The 12,713-nt window shown below is 37.3% G+C and overlaps 1 protein-coding gene across 1 annotated transcript in view; it reads left to right on the top strand.

Annotated features, from left to right (window-relative positions):
* Positions 1-12,713, top strand: part of LOC124796335 (ER degradation-enhancing alpha-mannosidase-like protein 3) — a 228,558-nt gene that overhangs the window by 108,842 nt on the left and 107,003 nt on the right. The window contains exons 8-11 of the mRNA XM_047260471.1: positions 109-312; positions 1,417-1,542; positions 2,718-2,822; positions 11,119-11,306. Of these exons, the coding sequence (XP_047116427.1) occupies positions 109-312; positions 1,417-1,542; positions 2,718-2,822; positions 11,119-11,306 (623 nt within the window). The remainder of the gene's footprint in view (positions 1-108; positions 313-1,416; positions 1,543-2,717; positions 2,823-11,118; positions 11,307-12,713) is intronic.

Below are 12,713 nucleotides of genomic sequence, written 5' to 3'. Positions count from 1 at the left end.
TCTCTCTCTCTCTCTCTCTCTCTCTCTCTCTCTCTCTCTCTCTCTCTCTCTCTCTCTCCCTCCGTCCCTCCCTACCATGTAATTTTGTTCTGTTTGTAATGTTTACAGGAAAAAGCACACAGAGCCATGGATGAACTCTGGAAATTGAGACACAGAAGTTCAGACCTTATGGGTACAGTTTTAAACATTCATTCAGGCGACTGGGTACGTCGTGACTCTGGTGTTGGAGCGGGAATTGATTCTTATTATGAATACTGCCTGAAAGCTTATATTTTGCTGGGTGATGAACGATATCTTGGTCGTTTCAACAAGGTTCGTATTTTGTCTTTGAAACTTTAATTTATTTTTAGAATCCAAATATATAGTGGAGAACCAAATAAAGATTGACCAGGAAACCATAGACTGGCATAAAATATTTAAATCTTAAAATAGTGCTAAATTTTGTGATCTGTGGCTGTGCCATCTGAAAGAAGACAGGAAAATATTTGGATGACATGAAGTCTCCCAAGTCAAGGGACACGCCAAGTACTTCGATCTACAGTAGGCATTACATGTTGAGAGGAAATCAGCAATGGGATTCTACTCTTAACTTGTCTCTGCTGTCTTATCCTTCGTTGAAGTTCTTCATATTTTCAAGTGATTGTAACTTAATTTTACAGATTATCTGTGTTGTTGAAAGTAATTGCGTAACTATAATAAGTTTAATATTAATCTCAGTGAAAGGTTAATTTCACCTGGGTTGATAAACTTGTATTGTTGTGGTCTTATTTGTCTTATCAGATAGGTTTGTTATTTATATGTTTGACTTTTTGTGACATACAGTGGCACAAAAAGTCTCGTTAGCATGAAGCCTTCTGCGCACAATGGACAAACCTTCCCCCAAAAGATGTTTGCAGCACTGAAGTTATGTTGATTGGAATGTGGCTTCCAGTCATTTAAAATTTATACTTGCTGAACATCTCGGGGTCTGTATCTAATGCAAGCTAATATAACAGGCAGTATGAATTAAATATTTTTGCTTGTTATAGTTTGATATGGTATGAATCACCTTCACATTGAAAACAAAACTGAGTCTTTTAAACATTTAATTTAATAAGTTATGTTAAAAATTAATTTTGATTTTGCTAGAAAAATTCTTTACTGAATACTGTGAAGGCAATGAACTGTTGGCTGATTATGTATTCAGTACAATGAGATTACTAATCATCTGAAAGTTGGTAAAGAAAGATGGAAAATGGTATTGCACAGTTGAAGTACCTTGCTTGACATGTCTTCGAACTGTTTGTTAGTTGAGTGCAGTGATACTGGTATTTTAAAACTGTTATGTTGTGAACATATAACGATCTTCATTTTGTCTGTTATTTTTACTTCCAAAAATTGTGAAGAGTGTCTGTAATTTTTTGTTCTTTCTTTCAGCACTATTCTGCTGTAATGAAATATGTTAGCCAAGGTCCACTGTTGCTTGATGTTCATATGCACCGTCCACATACAAACACTCGAAATTTCATGGATGCACTGTTAGCATTTTGGCCTGGATTGCAGGTATATTTTATTATAATCTTCTACAGTAGCACTAAATTACTTGAAGTTTTTGGATGTTGTTAAAAAACAGAATTAGATGTAGATCTAGACATTGTCGTAGATTGGTTCCTGTTACAACAAATGTTTGTGATTAAATTGACTTTATGATTTCCATTTTAGTGAAGACAGTCAGGACCAAGCCATCTTGAAAAAGTGAAAAAGCCAATTTTTTTCATTGCTTCACATGCTTGCTTTTTAAGTGCAAACTTGAGAACACATCTAAACATCCTCTCCTTCCACTCCTGAAATATTGGTAATCAAGTCACGTAGTTGATGTTAGGGAGCTACTCAAAAGAAACCTGTGTGTTTTATGTTCTTGTAACAATGCCTACACATCATTTGTCTCAATATTTCTTTTTGCTATTTTGGTTATCATTTTCTCACTTCTACAAAAATAATGATTTTTCATAAATAATCCAGTCAAAATTGAATGCCAGCCGCTAATTTATTAATTTAAAAATGCCACAGCTGGTTCCTTGTAGCCTCTGTTTCCTGCATGCACACATCAGTCCAATCCAGCATTTTTGTAATGCCTCATTCAACATAACATTTTTATGCACCCCTAGCCCTTGACAAACTGACGACAGCAGATTCTCTTTGCAACTCATAAACCATGTGTTGGCATCAGTGGATCACAATGCACCCATGTTACAGAAAACTGCCAGATATGGCAGCAAGGCTGTAATTTATATGTGGGTGGAGGAATATGACATGGGGAAGGGTGAGAAGGATTGTAAGTAAGATGATTTTCATTTCCAGCCACATCGACGAATAGTCAAAGCCATGGTGAAGGATATGGTTCATTTGTTTCAGTCTGGGATGACAGTGGGTAATTTCTTCAGGGGGTGGGGGGCTGATCCTTTCCAGCTGGTTCCTGAGGGGCAGACAGATGATTGGGAGTATGTGATGATATGACATGGTAAAATTCTCTGTATTGTTTATGTGCCTGTTAATGATTCAGGACCTCAACTATTTGGCGAGTTGTTATCTTTACAGCTTCAGTTATTTCATAAAGATATGTGTCACAAAAACTGTGTTTGCTGATAGCTTATAAATATTGTTGAAAACTAAGAAGTTGTGTTTGAATCAACATTTGTGATGAAATCTTGTCTGTTATGAAGTATTGATATTTACAGGTTTTAAAAGGCGACATCAAACCAGCTGTGGAAACACACGAAATGCTGTACCAAGTGATGAAAAGACATAATTTTATTCCAGAAGCATTCACCACTGATTTCCAGGTATTGAAAAAGATGTTTGATTAAAGTCATTGTCAGGATGAATGCTTATTTCAGTCATTCATTGTTTGAAATCTGTGTTTAAGCTGTGTACTGTTTTTACAATTTCTTATTGCTTCACGGTTTCTGAGTCGTTCTGCAGAGTTCTGAAGGTTGCTAATGAATAAAACATTTACCAGCCTACACAATCAAGCAATGGCAATATAGTGCTAACCAGAACGAAGTTATTGAGAATTCTTTTTTGTTTGTTGTGTCATATTTTGAGTATTTAATGGCGGAACAAGTTATACTGGAAATGATAATATTATCAAAAGTATCACAAGTACAGTTCCTTCCCAGAGTTTAAACTTTGATTATGTGGACATTAGTTTTAACTCTATAAATGCTTACAAGAAACACCTTGAGTGAGAGGTCATAAGTTCAGTCTTCAGTAAGGCTCATTTGAAAGTGTTGTGTTAGCCATTATGACAGGAAATACATTTGCTAGTAGTGAGTCACAATGTACATTACAAATGTGACAGAAAACAACTGTCTGGGAGATGCAGAGATCAACCTTCTGTGGGATGAATGTATTACACTTCACAAAGTGGACATCGTCGACTTTCAAGAAATGTGCAAAACAAACTATTAACTTGCAACATGAACACTTTTCAATGATCCATCTCCAGTGATGACAAATATTTGTGCTATCAAAATCAAAGGCAAACTCCTTGCGAGTTCCAACAAATTGTGCAGGACATCCAACTAGGTATTTACTCTTAAAGAATGCATATAGAATTATATTGGTGTAACAGGGTGACGTGAAATGTTGGAATGTGATGACATGCAACCAAATGCAAAACAGTCTGTTATGGAACTTATCATGACACTGACTTTCCCTTACAAATATCCAGAGGCTGAATTTGTCCAGTGGTTCCAGGTGGTATGAGTTGCAATGTCACCCACTTTTCAAGAGGGGTGGCATACTCTTAACGGACTATGAGTTTTGTACACAGACCAGGAATCAAGCAAAAGCAAGTTATTTTGACCAACTGTTGGGGAAAAAATATACCATAGTTGTTGTCCTCATATGTCCATTTTCCCACTCTCGCTTGCTGTGACATAAATATTCCCTACTGCCATTGAAAGATCACACACTTGAGTACGAATCATAGGTGGCAGAGCAGCTCCAACTTCTTACAGCACAGTAAATAACTTTCCAACCAACTTACTATCCAGATTAACTGTCAGTAATTGTATATGAATGCGTTAAGGCATTGATGTTTGTTTATTCGGATGATATTCTCTTGTTACCTCTAATTTCCAGGGCTCCTTTCATTTGCATTTCCTCTTCAAGTCCCAACTGGTCAGAGTTGAAAACGAATTCCTTACTGAATGATGGGATAAGTTTGTTTATCTTATGTACAAATTTTTGGAACGATTCTGCAGTTTGCTGTGGATCATGAAGGTGACACTTTGTTTGAAATTTCATTATTATCTTCTAATTCTGCAACACTGTTTGCAACTATCCACTGCTTCCCTGGAAATCACTGTAATCTATGCCATGCACAGTTTGATGTGCGTAATGTAGTAGGTCACTATTGTGCACATCCTGTAAATTGTTTTGAGCCTGCTTGAAATGTGCAAAAACCAGTGTTTGTAATAGGTGTGCCTTGTCCCCCATTGAATATCCATAGTTTTTCTTATGTACGAAACAATAATATTGCTGCGGACTTATTCGAAATATGTTAATAAATAATTTTTTTTTTCACTCCTTGGACAGCAATTGTCCTTTACTATATTTCACTGGAGACAGGATTTGTGGTGCCCTGTTCAACAAGGATATAACTACATGACTTTTCTGATGAAATGTTAACTGCAGGAACTGTTGTTGCAGATATAATGCAGTGTTTGCATTGTTTAGTGTTGCCATTGCTCTGTTTTCTATAAAAACCACTGACACTGTAGTACTCTTGTGGGTTAAACGTCGACTAAGCAGTTCGACTGTGGTCCGTCGCCTTATGCTGTGCTCACCATTGGATACTTCCAGGCCTGCGCCCTGTTGTCGTTTGCGGGCAATATTTTGTTTGCATGGTAGATAATATGTAGGGCATTGAACGCCGTAAACATCATTGGCCTTTTACAAACTTGCATTCAGGGGGTTCCTTGTTTGTACTAACAATGTATTCCATTTTCCTTGTTAGCAGTCATATAAGAATATTGTGCTGTGTTCTTGTGCTCTTCACCCCAGCCACGTCTAATGAGCCTGCCGACTGGAGCTTACTTCATCTCTTCCCTTGTACAATCTTCTGAACATAAAAACAAAGATTTATGTGAATAGTGTACATTCTGTGACTTACAAAAGCCTGTGATTGTGACTTACTACTAGTCGTTATTATGCCAGCCTTTGTGAGGCATTTCACATAACTGTGTTCCCTGGTAACTAAAGAAACATGTATAATAACTACAGAAAAACCAGTGAATCAATACAAAGGAGTTGCTGTGTATTAAGAATATTTCTTCATGTACCTTAATGTGCATAGTGTTTAAAAGAACGAATGAGGATAGCCAATAAAGACCTGTGAACGGATTTATGTGGAAGATACTACATAATTGGAACAGTACTGCAGAAATGCTAAACAAGTCACTTCGTAAAATGTCATCAGCTGTTGAATGCATGACTTTAATATTGTGTGTTTCAAAATAACCCATCATCAGGTATTAGAAACATCAAGCTGTACAGATGAGTTACATGTTACATACACAACTGTCAGAGGCAGACATTCTGATGATGGGTTATCCTGAAATGCATAATATTAGTAATCCATTTACCAGCTAAAGACATTTTACTTAATTCCCTATTCAGTATTGTGCAGTACTGTTCGCATTATAGAACATACTACAGTAATTTAAATCTTGTTCATTTGCAATATAGAGGCTGTTATAGTGGTGTGCACATGAGAATGTGGCAGCACGTTGCGCACACACACACACACACACACACACACACACACACACACACACACACACACACACACACACACACGAGAGAGAGAGAGAGAGAGAGAGAGAGAGAGAGAGAGAGAGAGAGAGAGAATAATTTGTGGTGCTGGCATTGTGCTTTCTGTCTGTCTGACACCTCATTCTCAAGCCGCTGGTTGGTTGGTTGGTTGGTTGATTGATTGATTGATTTGGGGGATAGGACCAAACAGTGAGGCATTGGTCCCATCAGATTAGAAAAGGAAGTTTGCTGCCATTCCCTTTCAAAGGAACCATTGTGGCATTTTCCTGAATCGAATTTAGGGAAAGCATGGAAAACCTAAATCAGGATGGCAGGATGCGGGTTTGAACCATCATCCTCCCGAATGGGAGTCCAGAGTGCTAACCACTGCACCAACTCACTTGGTAAGCTATTGCTTACCCTGGTAACTGGCAATACATGAGTGAGCGCTGCACCAGGCCACTGTGTCTGCTACTGATTGTTGCAAGTAGAATCAGAAAACTATTGCTCTTGGTTCTTACCATAACACTTGTCACAATGCCTTAGGTCACCTATAAAGAACACTATAGTGGCTATGTACTATCACCATACATAAACTAACATGAAAATCAACTCTAAGGCCGCATGCTATGTAAGTAACTGGCAATTCCCAACAGCTTCAGGCAACAAAACACTACTGCAGGTGTAGCTGTGGGATTGTCCTATGTTAGCGACATATGTCTCCTTGCTTGTCATTCACTACAATGGGCAATGTTTGAAATCTTGAATCTTGTTGCTGGAGCACAGAAGCGTTGGAGTGGATGCTCCAGAAGCTATGAAAGCTATTTACAGAGAGCTCTTTGGTGAAAAATTGTAAGTCTGCCACATCTTACAGCATGATAGCTTAATTCGATAAAGGGGTATAAATTTCTTTTCATTATTCCTCATAGTTACTGTGCTGCAGGAAACTAAGCAGCACAAAGTTCTTAAAAATATGCAGAGGTAAAAATGCATTGTTTAGACTTTGTGTATAGTTAATCATCATATTTCATAAACAGTTCAATATACCGAAATGAGGTTTTAGGCAAATGACAGCACATGAAAGACGATGTATTTCACCATATAATTAACACGTGAAACATTTTGGTCAAAAATGTTTGAGCAAAGTGAAAACAAGGCTTCCTGTAAGTTACACAGTGGGTTTTTGTCCAGATTTTCATAGCCAAACAAAGGGTAAGAAATGGACAAATGGGATATCAGAGTGACTAGCTTGAACAGTTGTTTTACAGAAAAAAATGTAATTGCTTGAAAGTAATCAGGATAATTAAGGATAGCTTAGTGATTTGATGGAAAATTGAAATATTTCATGGACAGCTGCTGCTAGCTCTGTGCATGAAGTTTCAAAAAGTTCATCTCTTCAAGTCGTAGCTATTTTGCACATAAAAAGATACGTTGGTGTGATATTTGACAGTAAAAAAGGCTCTTTCATAGCAGGTACTGAGTCTAGAACATTTTGAGAACTTAAGACGCTAGGAAGAAATGTGAGGTGTCAGTAAGTTCATGCCTTCTGTATAAAATTTGGAAATAAATTAAAAAAGACATGATCTTTTCTAAAACAAATAATTACAGAAACATTTGACATGCCTTTGAATGAAGGTCAGAATCATGTACAGCAAATGAAATGCAGTAGATTAGAGAAACATTTGACGTACCTTTGAATGATACTGAAAAAACATGCACAGCAAATGATATGAATTAAATGTGTGTCTAAGCTATTTTGTTTCTTACTTCTAGACAAACCATTTCATGAAAAGTTTGAGCTTTTTCAAAAATTTTGTATGCTTTATATATGCAGACTATTTAAATTAATTGAAACATTTGGTCGTAACATTGATTGCTGATGAAATACATTCACAACAATCAAACATCAGTAAAATTTCATCATTGGTCAATGTGTTTTGTCAAGAATTTAATGTGTGTGATATTCTGGAAATGGTGTGTATATGCTTAAAGCCAAAGTACTTTGGCAAGACCTTAAAAATATACTTTAAAATGCAATGTAAAGAGTATAAACAGAGCTTAGTACACAGAACAAGTTATAGGGTAGTAATTGAGTCCGTTAATAAGTTAATGCAATAAGAAGTAACTGGGTCCGAACCCAGGACCTACAATGACTTAAATTACTAGCAAAGGCAGTACCCCTGTACCATGGATAAATTGTGGGAAAAGTAACTCATTTTTCCGTCCTTATGTTAGTCAGTCATTCTTCTGCAAATAGGTTGTTGAAAGTTCAAGGTCATGTTAGAAACACTTGTCTTTAATTCATTGATGAGATAGTTGAATGTATCTCTGCTCATCCATGTACATTCAAAGAATTTGCCTGCTGATCTTCACTAATGATGATACAAATTGTGAACTTCTCCATGAAGGTTCCTCCCATTGTAAATTTTATGCACACTGCTCCTTTTTCGCTGTAGGTCCATAAGTAAAGCTAACTTTTTTTTTATCTTACTCTTGAGCTATAATAGTCTACTGTTTATGCGTGCCATTTATAGAAACACCTGGTCAGCTCTAATAGCCATCTTGTAGTTGGATTTTGTCACTCACACACAGGTCCGCCAGTGAAACTTCATACCACCCAGTGAAACTTCATACCACCCAGTGAAACTTCATATCACCCTGTGCTAACGCCTGTCGCTGGAGTGTCACACGTGCAACCCTCACTCACTGTTGGTCGCTTCTGTCACTTAAACAGGTCTCAGTCTTAATGCTCTACATACCCACCCAGTGTGTGTGCTACAGGCAGAATGATGCTGTTGGCGGGAGTGTCACATGTTACACTACTCCTTGCCACTATGCCTCGCCCTACCACTGCTTTCTTATGTGACACAATGTGCCAGTGCTCACCCACTTTATTTCTTCATTTGTTGTCCTCGCTGTCAAGGTACTGACTGTAAAATTGGGGGGTGGAAGTGCAACTACTGCCTAGTGTAAATATTGTATCCGATAGATGCACATTTGCGTTTCACACTCTCTTACGTACACTGTTCACAACCCCCCAATATTACACAGTTATATGGCCAGTGGACTATTGTTTTAACTTTCCATAAGCCTCATTAATAGATTGCAGGTGAACATCGACACACTGCTACAATAGTTACCTGTTGAGTATCTGTGAGCAGTAAAAACCTAACCACAAAGTCCACAGTTCTCGAAGAATAGAAAGGTATGTATGGAGCAAACACTGTCACTGTTTTGAACAGAGAGCCTAATTGTGTAACACTTATTACATGCTAAGTTGACACATTGTTGTCGTTCTAACCAACATAGGTTCCTCATATGAAATTCGGCTGTGGACTGACTGTCTCGTGACCAAAATTTGGGCCCTTATATATCATCACAATAATAGGTACTGAAACTACACATTGTTCGAAGTTAAATTTACAGAAATTACAATTAAAACTTACTTAGTTCAATTAACTGAATATATCAAAAAATTGCGTCTTTTTAACAGCTTCTTCTACTGCAAGAGTTAGGCTGAATTATTTGTTTAAATCATGAAATTAACATATATAGTTACGCAAACAATACTTTTGACAAAACTGGTAATTACTTTGGATACGAAGATAGTAACTGTTCTCGAAAGAACAGATACCATGGATGACCGTGCAACTTCTCTAGAATAAATGATAATTAATTGAAATCCTCAGCTGCCGACAGGTGTTGTTGACATACCTTGATAGGGACAGCTGAAAATGTATGCCTCGACCGGGACTCGAACCTGGGATCTCCTGCTTACATGGCAGACGCTCTATCCATCTGAGCCACCGAGGACACAGATGAATAGCGCAACTGCTGGGAAGCGTGCAAAGGATAAGTCCCTGCAGTCGCACTATTCATCCGTGTCCTCGGTAGCTCAGATGGATAGAGCGTCTGCCATGTAAGCAGGAGATCCCAGGTTTGAGTCCCGATCAGGGCTCACATTTTCAGCTGTCCTATCAAGGTATGTCAACAACACCTGTTGGTAGCTGAGGGTTTCAATTAATTATTACTTAATTACTTTGGAATTAATTAATGGCTGGCTTTGCTAATATGTTTTCAAATATAGCCAAATAGATGCTTCAAGATAACTAGTATTTTGTCTTCCAAATATTTATAGTTAGTACAGAATTTATATTTGTTTATAAGTCAACAATAGAATTTAAGTTATGAAACAATCGCTGCCTTCACCCTATAATGAAAGATACTAATCAGAAATAGTCAAAATAAATTAGAAAATCAATTACATACATAAAACTAAGCACAAAATTATGTATGGTGTTATGTTCTTCAGAACTGAGGGCCATCTTTGTCTTTTATGAAATGCAGATTATATTCACATATGTTAATAGTAATTAGTCAAAAGTGAAAACATGAATTTAAGGAGGCAGATGGCAAAACAAGAGGGGAAGTAAAAATATCACAGCTTGCTTCGTAACGACGACTATAGCCGACTGAAAGTGCCATCGGGTCATATAAGGCGAAAGCAGCACTGTAAACTACACACACTGAAAGCTGCTATCCAGTAATTAAATGTTACATTTTGGTTCTTGTTACATCAATGATTATGAGGAGTATTTTGTGTATAAAAGTTTTTGGAAAACTCTAAAAGATAATCTCAACAGTCGTGCATTGTCTTGGGACCCTTCCATGGGCCATTACATTGGTCTCTTGCTATATTGCATGGGCAGTGAACTGCATAAGATTGCTGATAATTCTTACTCTTGGTATTGCTTAGTGTTTCTTCCATTGTCTTTTCATATCATAATTAGAAGTTCTATCTTACCTAGGGCCACTTTGTGTCATTTCTTCTACTTCAGAAAATGCAGGTGTATGGTTACTTCCAGTAGTCATTATTTCATGAGTGCATTTGTAGCAGCCACTATTGCATAATAAATCCAATGAAAGTCACTTAAAAAGTGCCAACAGTGTAGAACATAAAGTTCATACTCTAGATGTGCTTAGAAATATGATGGCTCGTAGCTTCGTATCTAGCTCAATAGATGTATGTTTTGATTTAGAAACAGCCAGACTTTTGTTACCATCATCAGTTCATGCAAATGAAGCACTTAAATTCACCTTTTAATGTGAGTAAATAGAGAACAAATTATATTTTTACGTTTTTCCCCGTTTATACCTTGTTCTTGATAGAAAAACTTGGTAGTGGTGATTAGAACAATTTGTACGACATGTGTTCATCATTTAAGCTTCATTTTACATCTGAACATTACAGTGTTTGATGCATAAGTATTATGTATTGTGAAATTCCATGTTTTTTTTTTTTATGCATTGTATTTATAGGTCCATTGGGGGCAGCATCCTCTGAGGCCAGAATTTCTGGAGTCTACCTATTTCCTCTACAGGGCTACAGGAGATCCATATTATTTGGAAGTAGGACGTTCAGTGCTTCGTAGTTTGCAGAAGTACGCTCGCGTTCCTTGTGGATATGCAGCAGTGAAAGATGTCCGAACTGGTTTACATGAAGACAGGTACAGCCCACAATTTCCAAAAGAGTGTGAACAATGAATTAAAGTGTTTTATGGTGTTCTTCTCTTCACAAATTGATTACATCAGTGTGTGTTGTTTTTGATGTACATAGTAATATTAAAAAAGTTACGTTCACAAATAAATGTATAGGAGAAATGATATATTACACCATCATTCACTCAGCCTTTGTGCCGCATGACAGGAGTTTAAGGTATTCGGCTGTAAAAATCTGTGAACAGTGAACAGTGATGTGAAAAATCTAACTTCAGACACAAGCCGCAATCATATCTGGTTGACAACTCTTTCTCCTCCATAGCCAAGTTTCTGAATAGATCAGTCTGTAGAAGGGTGGTTTGAAAAGTTCTCGGAACGGAATAGAAAAAAAGTACTTACATCACTGAAACATTTTTTTATTTTTCAATGTAGTCTCTTTGTAGATTAATGCACTTTGTCCAACAATGTTCCAGTGCCTTGATCCTATCTTGAAAAAGAGTTTCCTCCAAACCTGAGAAACAGTTGTCAACTCTGGCTATCAATTCTTCATTTGAAGTGAATGTTCATCCACCAAGAAATATTTTCAGTTTTGGGAAGAGATGGAAGTATGATAGAACTATATCAGGTGAAGAAGGTGGTATGGCAACAATTCATACCTTAGCTCGTGTAAGTCTGCCATGGCGATGGCACATGTGTAGATGTGCACATTGTCTTGATGGAAGATGACTTTCTTCCTTGCTATACCTTGCCGTTTTTCACATATCTTTTGTTGCAATTTGTCCAGGAGGTTAGCATAGTATTCTCCAGTAATTGTTTGCCCAGTGGGGAAATAATCTACAAACAGAACACTGATGCCATGACCTTTCCCACTGAAAGAATTGTCTATGCTTTCTTCGGGGCTGGAGAATCAGCATGTTTCGACTGCTTTGACTTTTGTTTTTCATTTCTCCTAAAATGGGCCATACATTGTTCCAATGTGTCCATTCTCTTGCGTTTTTGATCCAGCGTCAAGTCGCAGCACCCATCTTGCATATAATTTTTTAATTTCTAATTCCTAAGTTAAAATGTGATATACCCTTTTAGATGATACCTGGCAAGCATGAGCAGTTTCACTCACTTTCAATTGGCTATCCTCCATGACCATCTTGTGCGCTTTTGCAATGATTTCTGAAGTAGTGACACATCCTGGCCTACCACTGCGCGGCTCATCATCTAAGCTCTCCCAAACAAATTTAAATTCATTTGTCCACTTGGCAACAGTTGAATATGAAGGAGCAGAGTCCCTCCAGTGTATTCTGGAAATCGATATGAATGTCTTTTGCTTTCATACCGTTGTTCACAAAGTACTTAATCACTGCTTGAATCTCAATTTTTTTCCATCTTCGCAAATCACAATGCAGAAACAACAACAGAAC

The sequence above is a fragment of the Schistocerca piceifrons genome, chromosome 4 (genome assembly GCF_021461385.2).
Source record: "Schistocerca piceifrons isolate TAMUIC-IGC-003096 chromosome 4, iqSchPice1.1, whole genome shotgun sequence".
NCBI classification, from domain to species: domain Eukaryota; kingdom Metazoa; phylum Arthropoda; class Insecta; order Orthoptera; family Acrididae; genus Schistocerca; species Schistocerca piceifrons.
This window is presented reverse-complemented; position numbering and strand designations above follow the sequence as displayed.